The 18762-nt window shown below is 51.8% G+C and overlaps 1 protein-coding gene across 1 annotated transcript in view; it reads right to left on the reverse strand.

Moving 5' to 3' along the window:
- The window catches only part of MCC (MCC regulator of WNT signaling pathway), a 392112-nt gene that overhangs the window by 22864 nt on the left and 350486 nt on the right, over positions 1–18762 (reverse strand). The window contains 6 exon segments of the mRNA XM_028508357.2: positions 5073–5256; positions 8352–8455; positions 10870–11010; positions 15228–15376; positions 16425–16514; positions 17448–17594. Coding sequence (XP_028364158.1) covers positions 5073–5256; positions 8352–8455; positions 10870–11010; positions 15228–15376; positions 16425–16514; positions 17448–17594 — 815 coding nt within the window.

The raw sequence follows: 18762 nt of genomic DNA on the forward strand, positions 1-18762 counted from the left end.
GTCCCCATGTCACCAGACAGTGAAAAGGAGACAATGGGCCCTGGCACAGGCAGAAGCAGCGAGTGCCGCCAGACGGCACTTGTTCTTGGGGAGGAGGGGCAGCTATGCCCATGGCCCCGCAGCATCCGGCACTAGACTCAGGGACGCTTGCCGGGTCATCCAGAAAAGCCGTCTGAGGGTCAAAGCAGCTGGCGCTCGACCTATTTTGAGAAACCATCTAGAACCGTCTGGGAGACACAAGTGTGGGGCGGCAGAGGCCAGTAGGCTTTGGGGTGTCCTGGACCCCTCTAGGGCCGGGACTTGATCCTCAGCCAGGAGGGCTTTAGTGTCACCGCCTCTGCTAAGGATGTAGTTTTCAGAAAGGAGGAAAATGAAAAAAGAACAAAAGAGCTCCTTGCCCAGATCCCACCCATCAGAAGCACAGAGCTCTAAACTGCTTTTACCAGGGGAAAGTTTAATTTCAAGATAAGCACCACAGCCCCACAGCCCCTCGGGTTCCCCCCTCTCTCTTGCTTCCAGGACACTGGCGGGGAGCAGATCAGGAGAGGTTAATTACAATCCTGCTTTGTGCCCTTAATGTTCCACTTCGGAATATGATTATGAGGTGGTAGAAGCAGGGGAAGCCACTGGCCTTTTCTCTGGCCTCCTGCAGACAAAGGCGCTGCCAGTCCCCCGAGGGATTGCTGCCGGCACTGGGTGAGGCTTAAGTCATCCATTAACTCTCCCGCATGCGGCATGCTGGATGATCTCAGTTGTCAAGACTGAATAAATCACTTGGCAGGGCCGGAGGCCATCCGTGCTCTCTGAGAGGGGCTGTGGAAAGGGCTGCAAACGGAAAAATCCAGGGTGGTGATGCACTTTCGTGTTTTGCCCTGGTTGTGCGAGGTGCTGGGCCTGGTCGTGTGGGGGTGTCCTTTCCGTGATGTTCTGCTTGAGCTCCCTCATGTGGCTTTGCTCTGTGTCTCTGAGATGCAGGCAGCTCTTCCCACACAGAGCGCCCAGGTGGCCTGCAGCCAGGGTCCTGGCCACGAGGTGTGGGTGCAGGTGGGTTCAAGTCGTCCTTGATTTCAATGATCCTCTTTGTCCCTCTCCACCAGGTCCCATCCTTGTGCTCAGGACAACTCCCTATCCTGCTTTTCAGGAGAAAAATACACTTTTCTTGAGCTTTCTCATCTTGTCTTGGTAAAGAGCTAGAAGGGCATTTCCTTTGCCTTGAAAACCAGTGATGGATTTTTCCTGGTTTTTGTCGTTTTCCCTGGCCTCAGCCGAGATCCCACTGCACCGGGGAGCAGTTTATTTCCAGAAGGAAAGTGCTACAAGACTGGTCCTCTGTGTTCCTAACCACTTTAAATGTATCTGGAGGAGGGGCCGGCCCAGGTGACACTTGGCCATGCCTGCCACTCCGGAGTGGCCCCAGTCCCCAGCAGGAGGGTGGACACTGCCCACTGCTGTGTCTTCAGTGCTGTGCTGGCAGTGCCGCCTTCCTCTCACTCCCTCCCTCTCTGCTCCCGACAATTTTTTGTCACAGAGGACTAAAAACATGAAACACAACCAAACTTCTGAGGTTTGTAACGCTCTCGAATGGTTATCGGAATTCTCTAGGAAGATAGGTGGGGGCTAGCTGAAGAGAAATTAGGCAACACAACGTGGGTGTGGGGACATCTCCCAGAGGACCTGAGTCCTCAAAACTGCCCGGTGCCAGAAAGCTCTGGAAGGCGCCGCTGACAGGGGAAGTCCACGGGAGACACCGAGGCACTGCGGAGACACAGCCCGTGTTTCCGCAGCCCTTGCCCAAGACGCTAGTGCACGGCGCTGGAGACCAGGCTTCGGGAAACACGCCCTCTCCCAGCTTGGTCCCTGGTGACGCACCAAGACGGCCCTAGTAGGCCAGGCAGCTATACTGTTGCCAACCATGTCCCTGGCATTAGGAAAATCTAACATTATAAATGATTTTCAACATCACCAATAGTTAAGAGATACAAATTAAAAGGGTATGGTTTTCCTACACATTAGCTAAACTGGAAAAAATGTATGGCACCCAGTTTTAGCGAGGCTGTGGAGGAACAGGCCCTCTCGGCGCAGGCTGCTGGACATCCATCACCTCTGGTTGGCGCACCGGAATGGTGGCTGCAGAGTGTCCCCAGGGTGAAAAGCTGGACACGAACACTCACCAGGAGGAAGCTGTTCAAATGCACAATGGATTGCTGTCCGAAGGAGAACTGTGCAGCCACTGAGGAGGAGGACAGGTGGAAAGAGGTCTGACAGACAATGTGAAGGGGAAAGCAAGTTTCAGGAGAGTCCACGTGACAGGAACCCTGTGAGCCTGAAAATCAGATGGGGTCCCATTTTCAAAGACGCCGTGTTTTGTTCTGCCAAGTACACTCCTTCTCTCTTCTTTTGGGGCCTGCCCCTTCTCTTCTCCATCTGTGGGGCTCCCGTGGGGGCTGGGGGGAGGCACTCAAGCCTATCTGGGTAAGCTGTGCCTTCCAGGCTCTTCATACGCTACACCAGGGAAGCCCGTCAGCCTGCACACAGACGCAGGTGGTGTGTGGTGATCTGCCGCCGGGGAGCCTGCCTGCAGAGGGAGGGGATGAAAGCCAGTGTGGGGGGGTCGGGGCCGCACAGCTGGGTGCGGTCTGGCCCGGCTGCGCGTGGGCCTGTCTGCCGAGGCTCAGTCTCATCACAGTCTCCTGCCGTCAGCCTCGGACGAAGCTCCTGCGTGGCAGATCCGATAAACGTCCTTCCAGCAAGACGTTTGGTCCAGCTGTTTGGCCCTTTCTGTCACTGGCAGCCAGAGGTCTTCACTGATAGAAAATGAACAGTTCCGTTTGTGGAAATACTCCCCAGACTGTGTGAGTGTCCTTCCCAGGGAGGGCCGCAACACGGAGAACTTTATGTAATGCTTGGTTTCAATTATTTATTTTTGCAACAAGCATTTCATTCTACTGAAGTCAGGAAGTTAGGTCTTAAAGAAAAGAAAAAGCATGTCATCTCTGTCCCTTGTTCCCACAGAACCTCTTAGGTCAGTGGCGAGGACGTGTGAGCAGGCGCCAGAGCACCGTGTGACAGCGGTTGCAGACACAGTGCGTTATTACGGCTATGAAAGGGGCCGGTGGCTTCTGCGCCCGTGTGTGGCATTGCGTCGTCCTGCTGCGTCACGACCTCAGAGGCAGGATGCGCGTGAAAGCCCCGTGTGCGCTCTCCTGTGCCCGTGAGGCTCGGGCTCGGGCGGCAGGGCGGAAGTGGACTCTTCAGGAGAGCAGCATGGAATCGGAGCTCGAGTCCTCTGTGCTTCGATGGGAAGCCCCGTTCGAGACCACCGTTTGTTCAAGGCCGCTCTTCAGTGAGGTCGTCCTTGAAAGGGGAGGCCAGGTGCTGAACTGATCACAAGCTGAAGAGGTACTTCACCTAAAATTAAGTGTCTGTAAGAAAACTGCCTCAAAATCAAGGCTCATCTGTATGTTAAAGTAGTGCTAACACACATTCAAAACCAGCATTTCTACTGAATGGATAGTGCAAGTTTCCACTCCTGCCAAATTTGTCTCCAATTTGGATTAAAACAACAAAATTATTTTTGGGGTAGGGGAGGTGTGTGCAAAAATCTGAAACACTCACCTTCTAGGCTACTGAAACAGCACACATTTCCTGCTAACCCAGCTCTACGCTCACCCACTCGACAGAACAAGGTCACCGACAGAGCGAGAACTACATTCTACTGCAGACGAACATGGAAATCACAGATCATGCACGTCTGGAAGAGGCATTAAGAAGAGCATCTGCTTTCTGCATTCAGACAGAAGAATCTGGTTTTAAGAAAAACATAAATTATAGTCTGTGCTTCCCTAAATAAGACAGTTGTTGCTGGGGTCAAGAGAAAATCAGTCCCCTGTGTTTTCGAGCACCTGGCCAAGCGCGTTATGGGAATGTCCCCTTTCCTGAGGCACCAGGTGCAGGACAGGTAAACGGAGCCACGTGGGCAGATGGCTGTGGCCTGCCAGTGGGAAAGATGAAAAGTTAAACTGCTTTCAGGCACCAGGAAACATCAGTATCTCTCCTTTAGCTCTTGAGAGTCAAGCTCTCCTTACGTCGTTCGAGTCACCTGACCTGCAAAGGAGGCACTGTGTTCCCGTGCCACGAGACCCACCCTGGTTTGGTGGAAACATGTTTGGTGCTGACGTCCTGGTTCAAGTCCTGATGCCCCCTCATCTACCAGTCCTGTGACCATGACCTTATTTAGGCAAGTCACTTACCTATCTCTACGCCAAGGATTTTTCCCCTGTGAAAATGGGAGCAACTTACCCTTCCTGTCTTTTAAGATTTGGTGCTCAAATAAGAATCTCTAACAACGTCCTTCCTAGACCGAGAACTGGTATACACATGGAAGGCATTCACATCTTTAGGGCTTCAGTGGCAAGAAGTGAGATCACTGGACAGGTTTCATTGGCCCCCATCGAAAAGAATCCAAAAGCTTCAGCAAATTATACTTAGTGGGTCTCCATGGCTTTCCTCCTCGTCTTTTTCAAGAACTCACTTCAGTTTTCTAGATTCACAAACTTGAACTCAGATTCATGATTAAGTACGTGTTAAATAAGCACATACTAGGAATATGGTGTCGCTCTGAGAGACAGAGATGAGACAGAGGGGGCTGCTACTGCCTGAGAGCAGCTGACCAAAGACAGAGGTGCAAGACAAAGGGAGAAGAGAGAGGCTGGGATAGGATGCAGTGGTATGGGCTTCGGGTGATTAGGGACCCTTTGCAGCCAGTAGCTGCCCGGGATGCTTCTAGGAAATGGAAAACTGTAAAGAACTGGAGAACGGAAGAAAAACAGGAGAAAGAGCCCCTGACAGGAAGGTGGGTGTGGGTTCCATGCCCACCACTGTTTTTGAACAAACCTCCCCTTCTCCCTGGGCTGCAGTTTCCACAAATGAGAAGGCTGTTTCCAGTTCTCCACTCTGCTTCTCTAACTCCTCCCCAGATGCAGCAGGCCAGCAGGGTCCCTGCGTGCGGAGCCCAGTGAGCAGACGGCAGGACACAGCCCCTCCCCTCTCGCCGCAGACAGGCTGAGCATTACCTGGTGTGGCTGTTGGAGGACAGGCTCTCCCAGGGCTGCACGCTGCAGCCAGCCACGGCGAAGGCGCCCCCACAGCTGCCGTCCAGCTTCAGGAGCAGGGCCTTGGCCGCATTCTCAGCCGTCTTCCGGCAGTCGTGCGCGCGCTTGAGCATCTGAGTGATGTTTTCATCCCCTGACTGGTCTCCTGAGAGAAGGCGATGGATTAATGAACACAGGTCTAGGTGAGGCAAGCCTAGGAACAAGCGTGGGGGATCACTTCTCAGTTACTCGGTGGAGGGGCGGCGGAGGCCTGGTGGAGAGGAGCCAGCAGTGGGTGGCCGTGCTCTGGGTCCGGCTCTGTCACTCAGAGGCTGTTCTCAGGAAAGCATTCCTCTGCTCCGGCTCCGCTGTCCTCGTCAGCAAAGGAAGGGTTGGCTGATGTGACCTCTGAGGCCTGTTTCCAGCTCTACCATGCTAGGATTTTCTAATTATCGAGGCTCCTGGCTTCTCCTCCCACCCAGTTACAAGCCAACTGCTTGGCCGCTCCTCCCCATGTGGGCATGTCCTTGTGAAGGACTGCAGGGAGAGCCTGAGGGAAAACTGGGTTGTATCTCCCGAGCCCATGGTTTTGGTTAGAGCTTCACATGGGCAATGGTGACAAACCTAATAGTTAAAATGGGAACTTCAGATTGGCCTGCATTTTCTGTGCCGACACTATCCCTGACCTCTCTGTCTCGGGTCTGTCGTGGCCAGTGGCAGCTCCGTGCCTCCAGGGGCCAGGCAGCTGGGCTGCAGCCAGGGGTCCGGGGTAGAGGACGCCCACCCGAAGCCAGTGAATCCCCTGGCCCAAAGCTTCACCTTCTTGTTGCATTTTAAAAACTGTACTGGTCTGACAGGTTAACCAGATTGCCTTCTCTACAGCCTAGATGCACGGCCTTCCAAATATTGTCAATGAAAACCTTACGCCAGAGCCTAATATACAAAAATAGTAAATGTGGAACTGGCCGAAGTGGCCACTTCATTCGGCTGCCCCACCCCCGCCAAGCGCACTGCTGAGGCCCAAAGAAACTCCTGTAGCTCCCAGGGCACGGTTTAAGAAGCACCCATCTAATACGTCCAGAGTGAACTTACCAGGCGGCTGCACTGTCAACCAGAGACAAAGGAAAAACCCACAATAAGTGGTACTATGGGTAAATGTCACAAACTAGCCCTGCTTTGCAGTGCAACTATACAGCCCTTCAGGGCCTGTCAGCAGGATGGGAGAGTGAGGTGTACAGGGAAGGACTAAAAGGCAAGCCACCTCTCAGCCTCCTGGAGAGTGGGGGGAAGTGTAGGTGTGTACACCCTGCAGGCTCAGGTTCCTGGGCCTCCCTCGGGCCGTTTCTCTCAAAACTTCCACGCCTTTCTTCCTTCCACAAATAAAACATTTTCCAGCTCCTACCAAGTAACTATGATGAGTAGACACAAGCCCAATAAAAGCTACCTTTCAAGGACAAAGCAGTTTAAAACATTCCTCCTATACAAACTGGAAATAAGATGATTGATTTTTTCCCCCTTTAATTGATCGGTTTTCTTAATACATATATTAAAACACCTGACAGTGGGCCAAGATCAGTTTAGGATCTGTTTAATATGAGGAATAAAGTTTTATAGTTCAGTTAAAAGACCCTGAAAAATGAGGTTTCTAATGGAAATGCTGGCAGAGCTTCTACTTCTGGGCTGAGATGGCAATACTATTAGGAAACGCTGAGCGGGGCGTGGAGGATGGTCACCCGCACACACGGGGGCCGGCTGCCCTGCTGTGCAAGCTGGATATAAAGCAGGAAATTAATGCTCAGGACACTTCCTTTCCTTTCGACTTGCTTTATATCCCTGCACATGTCAAAACCGAAGGAGAAAAAATATGCACATGTTCCGTGCAAAAGCCAGACCCCAGACAAGGGTGGAGGAGTTGCTGGCAAAGATGGGGGGGGGGGGAGCGATTCATTCCGGAGGTGCCCTGATGGTGACCTTTGCCAGGCGTGTCTCATAGCTCTTAAAGAGAAGCTAGTCCCTGCCCTGCAGTCCTTGCCCTGGCTGGTGTGGCTCAGTGGATTGAAGGTTTGCCTTTGAACCAAAAGGCTGCCAGTTTGATTCCTGGTCAGGGCACATGCTAGGGTTGTGGGCCAGGTCTCCAGTTAGGGGCGTGCAAGAGGCAACCAATCAATGTAGCTCTTGCACATCAATGTTTCTCTCCCTCCCTTTCTCTCTCCCTTGCCCTCTCTCTAAAAAATAAATAAATAAATAAAATCTTAAAAAAAGAAAAGCCAGCCTCTGACTGATGGCCTGGTCCCCACGGCTGAGGCCCCCTGGTCTATGCACACATACCAGCACCCATCTCTGGCTAAGAAGTGATCCAGTCGCTTCAGATTTCTGTCTACTTGCTGTTACTTCTCCAAAGAAGCTGCTGTTGTAAAGCGCAGGCTCCAGGCCTGGGCACTGAGGAGTCCCCCTTTCTCCCTGGATCTCCCTTCCTTCTCACGCACCATGTCTGCGGCAGACCTCCTCCCGTTACTGCCAGGACCAGGGCCGCAGTCACTGGTGAAGTTTTAGCGAACGTCGCTAATCAGGACGCCACACTTGTGTCCTTTCCAATTAATACTCCCTCCCTTCTAGTTACTTAAAATTGAAGGACAGAAGTGGGGGGCAGTGCAGGTCTGGAGGAACAAGTGAGGCCAAAAGGACCCGGGACCGTGGGGTGGGGAGATGGGGGGCGGGTGCACAGCGCCGCTCCGCCTCAGGGCCAGGCGTGGGGCGAGCGGTCCGGGGAGCTGCTGGGCGCAGCGGGAAACCACTCCCTCTGCGCACACACACGGGGCACCTGCAGCCAGGGCAGGAGGGCACTCATGCTTCAAAACTACCCGAAGGGAGAAATCTGGAGAAAAAGCGCAGCCAACAACAGCCGCGGGGCGAGCACAGTCTGAGTGGGCGGCAGCACAGAGAGAAGCCTGGCACAGCTGTCCCTCTCGCCCTCCCCGAGGGCCTCCCGCTCGGCCTGGCCCTCCTGCCGGCCTGGGAGGAGGTGTTTCCTAAGAGGGCGGGTCCGCTGGAACGTATGAGTGATTCACCACTCCAGTTCCTGCTGCATTCAACATAAACAATTTACTCATTCAGTCATGAGGGAAACACGAAAAACACTGGAGAAGCGAGTTCCACGCTACGGGGCAGTGCTCGGGTGCCCACAGCCAGGATGGGGGCAGCAGAGCTGTAGAGGCCAGGGACAGAAGGAGGAAGAGGGGCAGGGGCTCCGGCCACACTTACCCGGGGAGGACCCCACGCCAGCCGCCCGGAACTGCCCCAGGATGAGGCTCTGCTCACTCTCAGCCAGGGCCAGGAGGAGCTCGTAGGCTTCTATGCACTGCTCGCTGAAACACAAGCACGGGCGCCTCAGCTGTGGCAAACACGGGCCCCTTCACCGCAGGGCCGCCCCACCCGCTCCAGACCCACCTCTCAGCCTGGCCGCCCTGTCAGTGCGGAAACACCCTGGACAGAGCCAGGACATGCTCTGCTGAGTTGTGCCCCACCCCTGCCTTTTCGTTTTAAACTAGCATCTAGAAAAATACAAGACACCACACACGTGGGAGAGGCAAGTTTGTTGCCCTCTGCACGATGCGCTGCAAGGGAAAGGCACTGCAGCCTGCGGTGCTGGCACCCACGCTGCACCAGGGTTGGTCTGGGCGACCAAAAGAATATTGCAGCAGGGGTGGCATGTTGCAGCCAGGACCAGAATGTTAAAAGCGCTGTGACTTCCGTCTCGGTCACTCTCGCCCTGCCCTTTTTCACCCTCTCTGGAGGAGGCCCTGTCGTGAAGACACTCGAGCAGCCCCATGGGAGGCCCGTGGGATGAGAAGCTCAGGCTTTTGGCCGACAGCCAGTGGCGGGCTGAGGACTCCACCTCACAGCCACGTGAATGAGCCGCCAGGCACAGTTAAAGGTTCCGATGATACAGTCCTGGTGGATGGCTTCACCAGAACCCTGTAAGAGACCCTGAATTAGAGCCACCTGGGTTCCTGACCCTAAAAACTGTGACATAATAATAGTTATACGATAATAGTTCACTAATGTTACACTCCAGAAAGGAGACTGTTTTGAGCAGAAAGGAGACTGTTTTGATCTAGATCTGCACTATTTGACACAGCAGCCACTAGCCACATGTGGCTACTTAAGTGGAAAAATTGCAAGTTAAAGGAAGTGAAAAATTCAGTTCCTTGGTTGCAGCAGCCATAGTGGACGGCACAGACAGAGAAGAGCTCCATCCCCACAGCTCCAGTTGACGCTTGTCAAACTGTGTCATGAAATACAGAATCTCTGGCAAAATGTTAGTTTTCTTTGTGCCCACCATCACAGGCACATCAGGCAGAGGACCAAAAGTGACCCCTTTCTCATTGCCACTGGTGACCCCACGTGAACCCGCGTCTGCACAGGAGGCAGGGCACACGCACACTGCCTGCGCGGTCCCGGACAGGATGCACTGAACCTCCGCCAGAAGCAAATGACCTACTAGCTTCTCCCAGCTGAGCGGGGGAAATATTGCTTAACTCAGCATCTAGTCATCGGGCCATCTGTTTTCTGATTGCCTTTGCTTCCATCTTCCTTTACTGAGATAAGGAAAAGGGCCCAGCCGGGAGCTCTGAGTGCGGGTAGCGGCTCCTCTCCAGGGTGGCCCTCCTGTCAGGATGGAGACGCCGGGACACTGCTTCGTGCCCGAGGGAGACAGGCAGGTGTGTGTGCAGAGCAGCCTGCTTCCAGAGTTATCAAAGTCGGGTTATCGCTTTGCTCTGGTGTGTCTGTAAACAAGTGCGACTGCTCTCTAGCTTTGGTTCTGTGTGTTGTGGTTTGACTTTGTTTTCTGAAGAAGCAATGTTTCTTGAAACAATACTGAGCTTTTTAGAGAATGCCAAAAGTGACATACAGTCACTACGCTGGGCCCCTGGCAAACACGCCTGAGTAGCGGCACCAATAAAATAAACCTCTAAAAGGCAGTCATAAAGCAGAGCTTTTCAGCTATTTAAAAAGCAGTCATTTAAAAATAGATAAACTCCACAGCTGATGGGGCAGGAATAAAAGGGGCGCACTCCTACACCACCTGCTCATCAGTGAGTGTGTCGTGGGCACTTAAACGGGCTTGTTTCTACGGGGGAAAGCCAGCAGCACGCCCGAAGAGCCATGAAACTATTCTTGTCCTTTGACCTATAATTCCTGCTTCGGGGATGTTATCCCAAGGGAAATAGTACAAAGAATAAGGATATTATCTGCATTAAATTATTCACCATAGAATTATTTTCCGTGTCAAAGTGTGAAAAAAGTCTTTTAGAGAAATGAGTAAATAAAATGACAATACACAGACTTGATACAGGGGACACGGCCATTCAAAATAAATGGAGACTATTACCCAACATCGCAAAACTGTAACATGTTGAAGAAATAGAACGCACTGGATTTGTAACAATGTAAAATATGTGTGAATATGAACAAATACTGGAAAGAACCACAAATGAGTATGTAATGCAAAGATTGATATTTTGAGTGATGTTACCTGAGTGAAATAATATTCCAGCTGAACACGCTGGCAGAAACATACCTGTTTACTAACACCACGGTCATTACTCCTATTTTCCTAATTGCTACAAGGGTGGTCATTGATTTTCAATATGCATCACACTAATGTTTGCTGGTCCAGCCCCAGAGCATGCCTTCGAAAGCCTGCTTTCTACCTCATGCAGAAGGTTACTACAGATGCATTTCTACGGGAAAGAGGCCCTGACCCTCCGTGTCCCACCTGTACTGCAGGGCCAGCCTCAGCGCTGTGGCATTGGATTCGTATTTGCCCACCAGCATGCTCATCCGCTCGGCGTTGCTTTTGCATTCTTCCAGGGTTATTGTCAGGAGATCATTCTGGGATTTGAGGTGTTCAATACGGCTACGAAGGAAGAAAAATCTCAATTTCACACTAGGGCCACAAGTAACTTGCCAATATTTTAGTGGTCTAATCTGGATTCAGGCTGGAAACGCAGGTTAGGAAGTGAGTGTGTCAGATATTTTAGCAAATGTAACTGAAACATGAAACAATAAAGGAAGCAACTGTAAGTTTAAAAATCACTTAATTCTGTGTGAATTACCCAGTTATTTCCCACCCAGCCATCGGCCATGTGCTCTGGGGATAAACCAGGGAGAGCAGCAAACCGCATGACCTCAGGCCCCATGAGCTGTGTGACTGGGATGCTTCAATAGCCGGGGGACAACGAGAAGCGCATCATAGTCACAGCTACTATTCGCAGAGCACTTGCTTGCAAATTCAACCGCCCTTTGAATTTTGTTATTATCCCCATTTCTCAGAAGAGGAAGTAGAGGCACAGGAAGGTTAAATACCTTATCCTGGAGTTTGAACCACACAGTCTGACCCCAGATCCTGTGCTCTTAACCACTAGCTACAGAGAAGACGCAAAAGACGAATTAGTGAGTGAAATGCGAACTGCCCCACAGGGCTCCGAATGGGAAGTGGACCAGGCACTTCGGAGTGCGTCCAAAGCTCCTTCCAGGTTGGACATTCCTGCAGCTGCTAAGTACTGACAGGACTGGCAGTGGGAACATCAGGCTTTACAGGAACCAGAAAGACCTACACAGTCAGAGCAGGCGAGCCTGTAACAAAGTCAGAAAAACATAAGCCTTCTGCTGCTTCATTTTCTGTGCCAGGACCCTGATCCTCGAGGTACCAGGGTTCATTTTCCATGGGACACACTCGTTTGTAGAATTCTGACTTCCAAGTCTTAAAGAGACAGAGGGTTTCACACACACACAATGCAAGTGACAGTTAAAATGTTAAACTTGGAAGCCATGAGCCTTGAGAACTGATCCTATAACCACATATTAGGAGTATGATATGAGAGCAGATTATGGAGACACTCCCCCTCATGGGAGATGCCTACTGAGTGTATACGACAACTGCGAGGCTTAGACGACTTCAAGGTCAGTTCAGTGTAAGGTGTCACGGAACATACTTCTCTGCCCTTGTCACGTTACAGCTTCTTGACACAGTTCCTACTTTCTCATTACTTTTCAACTTGCTCCCGTGAACATTTGGTCCCCACTAATCAGGTCAAACGGTTTACCCAGCTCACACACCTCCACGTGGCCAAAGTCACTGTAGGGGCCTTCTCAGGCCACACACCATGAACGGGCCACTCCTTCCTCCCTTGGGTCTCGACAGGTCTCTCCTGGTTTTTTCCTGCCTTACAGGCCGTTTCTTCTGTCTCCTTTGCTGGCTCCTTACTGTCTCTGAAGCCTGTGAGTGTTGGCATTCCCTCAGCCCCTCCTCTGTCAATGCCCCCCACCACCCTCCCCGGGGTGAGGTGTGTCCAGTGCCATGACTTTAACAGGCATTTACGTTCCCAAGGCTCCCGAATTTCTCCAGTGCAGATGTCTCCTGAGTGCCGCTCTCACATATCCAGCGGTTTCCTGATTTTCCGATTTGGGTGTCATACTGACACCTCAAATTTAACACTCCTATGTGGGACTCTTGATTTTTCCCAAACTGCATCCTTCCCCACCTTCTCTATCTCGGTCAGTGCCACCACCATGTACCCAACTGTAAGGTGAGTCACCTGAGAATCTTCTTTTGAGACCACCCCCTCCTCTCATCTCCAGATCTAACCAGCTGCGGTTTCCGCTGATTTCACCAGCAAACACTGACGACCCCCATCCCTTCCCATCTTCCCTATTTCAGCCATGCCGGTCCTCTGCACACCCTCCCTGCTTCTGCTCTTGCCCCACCCCTTTCCATCCCTCACACCTGACTGAGCTTTCAATATTTGTATCAGATCTGCTCCTTCTACTTAAAGCCCTTCCACAACTTTGAATGACACAGAATAAAGAGTAAAGTTTGTCCATGGCCTCCAAATCCACCTCCCACCCAGCCCTGGCTCTCCCTCCTGCCCCCTTATCTCACGGCAGCCCTCCTCATACTCACTCCGGGTTAGCTCCATGGGCCTCAGGCAGTTCTACTTCATGCCAATGTGCTTCCAGCCTTGAGGTGGATGAGTTGGCCCCTAAGACAATTCTTACTTTGTCACAGGGGTGCTCCTTTCCCCCCTTAAAATCTCAACCTAAACGTTCCCTTTTCAGAGATGCTTTCCCTGGCCACCACTAGAAACACCAGCCCTCCTTGTTACTCTACCGCAGTGTCCTATCTACCTGGAGCTTTCCTGTGACCTTGCTTGCTTTTCGCCTAGCGCCCTAAGAGAACACAAGCTCCATCAGAGCAGGGACCTTGTCTATCATACTTCCCTTTGCACACCAAACAGCCTAGCACAGAGTAGGCGCTTAACACAGTGGTTAAATGAGGAAGCATTTTTAATTAGGTATGACCCTGCTCCCCCCACACACACAAAGTTAAAGGCTGTCATTTTTTGGAGTGTAAGAGGCCTCCAACTTTGCGATAGGTAGTTAAATAATAACAGATGTGAGGGCATCCTGTTAGATTATTTCTAAGGACTCCCATGTTGTAGCTGCAGCTCTGATCACAGAGAGGATAATGGAGGTAAGGTCAAAGGGCAGGGCTTGGACTTTTGGCTAGGCTAATTAACAGCTCTGCACTTAGGGCGAGTCACTCATTGTGGAAGCCCTTGCTTTCTCCTTCGCAAAATGGGACTGCCACTCTGCCCTCCCAAGCTGGTGATTGAGAGGTTGTCTGTGAGAGCCCTTTGTGAGCTGTTCAACACCACAATGTGAGCTACAGGCCCCAAATAGTTCCCTCTTCTTTGGTCTCTCCTAGGTGCACATAATTGCAAAGAAAGGAGCCTCCCCCAAGTTCAACTACAAAGCAGGCTTGTTAAATCCCAGAGTCTGTAGAGGGAGGCCCTCACTGAACGGAGGGCCCCTGAAGGCATCCGACTTCATTAAATTGCGAAGGGCATGTCTGCTCCCATTTTCAAGCACTCTGTGGCTTGTGATACAGCACTCAGAGGGCTGCTTCTTTCCTGCTACAAGGTAATCATCAGGATTGTCGCTCTTAAGTATTTTGGATTTAATAAGGAAACCATTTAATTTCAAGATTTAAAATGACCTAGATTTGCCACATTTCCTTAGTTCTCAAGCACTGTATTAAACAGCTTCAAATCAGGGAGGACTAACACAGTAATTCAATTTATTCAGGTTTGCCACACGCAAGGGGAGTGGCATTAAGCACTGGTGTACGGGGAAAGGCATCTGCGTTTCTCCTGGGTGAGTTCATAGGCCTTTCCAGTGCTTACTGTGCTCTGCCACTGAAACCTGGTATGTCGGGCAGCCACGCCACACTGGGGTGAGACTTGGCGTCCACTCTGCCACTGCGGGGCGATGCTGAGTCAAAGGGGTTACCCGGTTGGGCCCTGGTCCTTCCTTGCCTTTTCCAGCAGCTGTCTCTCACTGCCGGAATGACACATAAGCCCGGCTTTGCCCGAGGTGGGGGGCAAAGTCAAGACGACTTCTGTCATGAAACTGGGGAAGAATCCGTAAAACTGGGTACATGGTAAAACTATTCTAAGACAGACAGCATACAGCAACAGAGAGGTGTGCACATTTGTTAAAACCATAAATGAAATTAGGCGACCCTCAGTGAGAGCAGGGAGGGTAAGACCAGCAGCAGGCTTGGTTAGTCCCAGGAATGCCTCTATCGGGTTCCTCCGCTGGTTCCGGGTGCCTCCTTGCACCCCAAGGATGCTGACTCTACATCCCCGAACTTCTCTCGGCAGCCCAGGCCTGCACACTTGGCCTCCATCTTGTCATCCCGACCTACTCATCAGTCTGTGTGAACTGCTCTGGGGGTTACAACAAGGTTTCTGAGGGACAGTGCCAAATGAAAAAGTGGGGCCCCGAGTGCATAAGTTATTAAGACTTGAAAACGGCACGAGAAGAGCAGTAAAGCAAGTGTGGGGTCCTTCTAAGGACAAGGCCCTGTGCATTTGAGTCCGGTCTCCCACGCATGATGCCAGCCCAGATTGCTTGCTGTAAGCCCCTGAGATGAGCAAGACGGTGCAGACTCCCACCCACCGGCCTGGCAGCATCACTGTGCCACGACGCACGAGCCCACTCCAGTCGATCTTCGCAAAGGGGAGGGAAGGCCGCTCCCCCATCACTCAACTACACAGGATTTCTCCTTACCTATTCAAGCGTTCTGTTTCCACCTCGAACTCTCTGATTTTGCTTTCAGAGATGGCAGACCCGTGTGAGTAGAGCGTCTGGAAGATCTCCTGGATGTTGGAGCAGTCCTGAAGAGAGTGAGCCAGGTGTTCCGCCACGCTGCTGGATACCTGCACAGGTGAGCATTAATCCCCCTCTGGATAGTGTCACTTCAGGGACACTGATCCCCAGGCATGCTGTGCATGCAGAACAATTGAAAGCTTCTATTCCTGAGGACCAGGCACCAGGAGATGGTTACCCTGATCTTTCTCAGTTTGTGCAATACAATTCTAGCATAAAAATTCTACACAATTCTAACTGTGTGCTGTGAAAGCAATACACAAACAGGATCAAAACACAGCTGCAGTCTCCCGATACAGACATTCTGGATTGGAGCAGAGCCTGGACTCCCTTCCCCCTTCCTGAGCCCCTGCCACTCCAGGCCCTCGTCTCCGGTGCTATAGCCAAGGAGATCCTTTCATTTCATATCTTAAATCTGGCATGGAATCTTGATGCATGCAATTTTTGCTCAGTGCAGAATCTGAATCAGAGCCTTAAAAGCACTATCCGGGCTCTCTCCAGCCTTACAGATCACACAGCTGGCCTTTCTAACCTCACCCCCAATCCTAAAAGGTATCCCCCAGGGAACTGAAACTACTGCCTTTCCTCCATCCACCAGCCCTAGGAGGTCTGCAGACTCTACAAACAGACACTCTGGTATGGTACCAGGCTAGAAGGTTCTGGTCTGTCACAGCACTGGGCTATCCTTCAAAGGCAGCATCCATCCCCAGTGGCCAGCACGCTGCCTTTCAAGCGGGATGTGCAAAAAGTGCAGTTCTCTTAGAGCTTCCTGACTCGCTCAGTCTCTGGGGAGCAGGGTGACATAAAGCAGATAGGTCAAGACTTTCATCTACGTCACCAGCTATTAGACCTAAATCATTTCACTCTGAATGGTCTCTAGTAGAGGAAAACCATCTCCCTTAAAGCTAAAAAAGTAATTCACCATGTGGAAAACACTATACATTTCAATCTGACTCTTTGGAAGGAAATCAGGTATGATTTATTAGTATAATTAACCGGTTTGCTGGAGGTGAACTTGAGAAGTTCTTCCATCATCTCCTAGCCACTGTCCTGCCGCTCTGTGGGGACTTTCTCGCCTTGCTTCTCGTGGACACTCACCCCGATGCTGCTGATTTCTGAGCCCAGGATTGGTCGATCGGATGATGAAGATTCAGACCTCGTCTTTGACAGCTTCACCCTCTCGGCAATCTTAAAAAGCAAAAGAGCAAATTATCACCCCGCAGATAAACCATTCACACTGTTTACCCAGGACCACCGGTTCACCATGGCAACGGAACTGGTTAACATCTTAAAAACAACTCACTTGTCCACTTTTTATACCCTTCATGTAACCTGGGGCTTTTCACCCTCAGCACTACTGACATTTGGGGTTGGATATTCTTTGATGTGGGGGCTGTTCTGTGTGTCGTAGGATGTCCAGCAGTGTCCCTGGCTTCTAGCCACAAGATGCAGTAGCAATTCAGTTGTAACCATCAAAACTGTCTCCAGACACTGCCAGGTACCCCTTGGGGGACTAAAATCACTTCTGGTTGGGAAACACTGTTGTGGCCTGACTCATTGAACTTGATGGCTGAGAACCAATCTTATTGTGCAGACCGGCTCGGCTACCAGGGGAGAGAGATGCATCACTTGAATATTCTCTCTAGGGTAGACTCAACATAGGAGCCTGGGGCTGTGGCAAAGAACAGGAGGGGCTGCTTCTCCCAACTGCCACGGCCTGGCCATCAATATCTATTTCTCTGCTGGCAGGGCTGTCAGTCCTAGGAGTGGGGAAATCATGGTTCATCACTCAGCGTCCCCTCCTGGGCTGCACCTCAGCCCAGGGAGCACCTCTTCATCCACCCCTTAGTATTGCTGAACCTGACAGAATGTCTCACTCTCCACAGTGACTTGTCAGCTGTGACATACTCCAGCCAGCTGATTAATGAGAGCTGGAGTCCAGGTTGCCACTGAAAGAGACTTAAAACTATTAGTGGGTTATCTCTCCCTGCAGCTCAAGCACAGGAGGCCAGTGCGAGACCCTGGGGAAGCCTCTTGGGGCCGTCTGAGCTAATCGCATGCCTGCACAGTGGCCCTGCTTCCAGATGACGGGAGGTGTTCCTGCGGTCCCCAGCAGCTCACCTTGGCGATGGGAATGTCATTGCTGCTGCTGCTCGTGCTCAGCTCCCCGGTGCTGGGGTTGACCGGGCGGTTGGTGGAAGTGAGGCGGCCAGGGCTGGAGGGCCCTGTGGCCTGCACGCTCTGTAGTCGAGTTTGAAGCTCTCGCACCTGAAATAATAACGAGGCCTTTAGACACAGCTGGTGGTTTCCATGGTCAAAGAGAAAAAGAGCCAGATGCTTGGATGGGAGGACACTGCTTTACACTAAGAGGTCAGCCTCCCTGAAAAGCTAGGTTGGTTGAGTCCACGTAAATGTCCCTGTACTTTAAACTAGACCTGCTGCTGGCCAGCATCGGTCTCCCACAAATATGATGTGAAGATGTTATCTAAGGCACTGGGAGCTTCCAGCAGAGGTGGAATGGCATCTTTAACAAATGTTCATTCATTCAGCCTCACGCGCCCGATGCTGTCCTGGGCACTGCAGATCGAGAGGCTGGGACGAGATCTCCACTCTCAGGGACCCGGAGCTCACAGACCAGTGATTCCAGCCCAGTGCACCTCGAGTGCTGTTGGTGTCTACCCAGAGAAGTGTAGGAAGCAGAGAAGGGGAGGAATATGTCTCTGAAACGATCAGGGGAGGGGGAGAGCGGGGGTAGCGAGCAGTCTTACAGGTGAACAGGGTTACGTCAGACGAGTGAGGGCCGGCTTTGCTGGGGGCAGTGTGGGGCACGGGGCCAGGGAGGACAGTGCACACAAGGGCACAGGCATCGTGGTGACACCGGGGTATGAGGAGCCCCAGGTCGTTCGTATGCATGGGGTGGGTGAGAGGCTGAACTGGCGGGAGGCGAGGCTACGGTGCAGAGACAGGGGTGGCACTCTCAGCTCTTCCCCAGGGACTTGGAGATGAGATTGTCCCTGGGGCAGTGGGAAGGAATATCTAAACAGTGCTTTTGTGTGACAGTGAAAGACGGGGCCCTTTGAATGATCTGTAGAATATACATTAACCTGCACAGAATTTCAATGTCTGATTCCTGCTTCCCTATGGTTATGGCTCAGTGACAAAGGGAAAAGTGTTCGAAGTAAGTGAAGGGGGTTGGTAGAAAATGTCCTTTCTGGCGACCTTGATCATCAGCTACAATGTCTAGCTTAAAGGGCAAACTGACTACAGCACCCATGGGCCCTTACAAATGGGTGGCAGGCCCTGCTGGAAGAACTAGCCCCAGGGCACCTAAGGCAGGGCTTCCAAACTTGTAGGTGTGCCAAAGTGCCCCATGGCTTGTTAAAAACACAGAATCCTGCCTCAGGGATGCTGGGTAGATGGGGACAAACCCCAGGAA

This window comes from Phyllostomus discolor, chromosome 3, assembly GCF_004126475.2.
Source record: "Phyllostomus discolor isolate MPI-MPIP mPhyDis1 chromosome 3, mPhyDis1.pri.v3, whole genome shotgun sequence".
Taxonomy (NCBI): Eukaryota; Metazoa; Chordata; class Mammalia; order Chiroptera; family Phyllostomidae; genus Phyllostomus; species Phyllostomus discolor.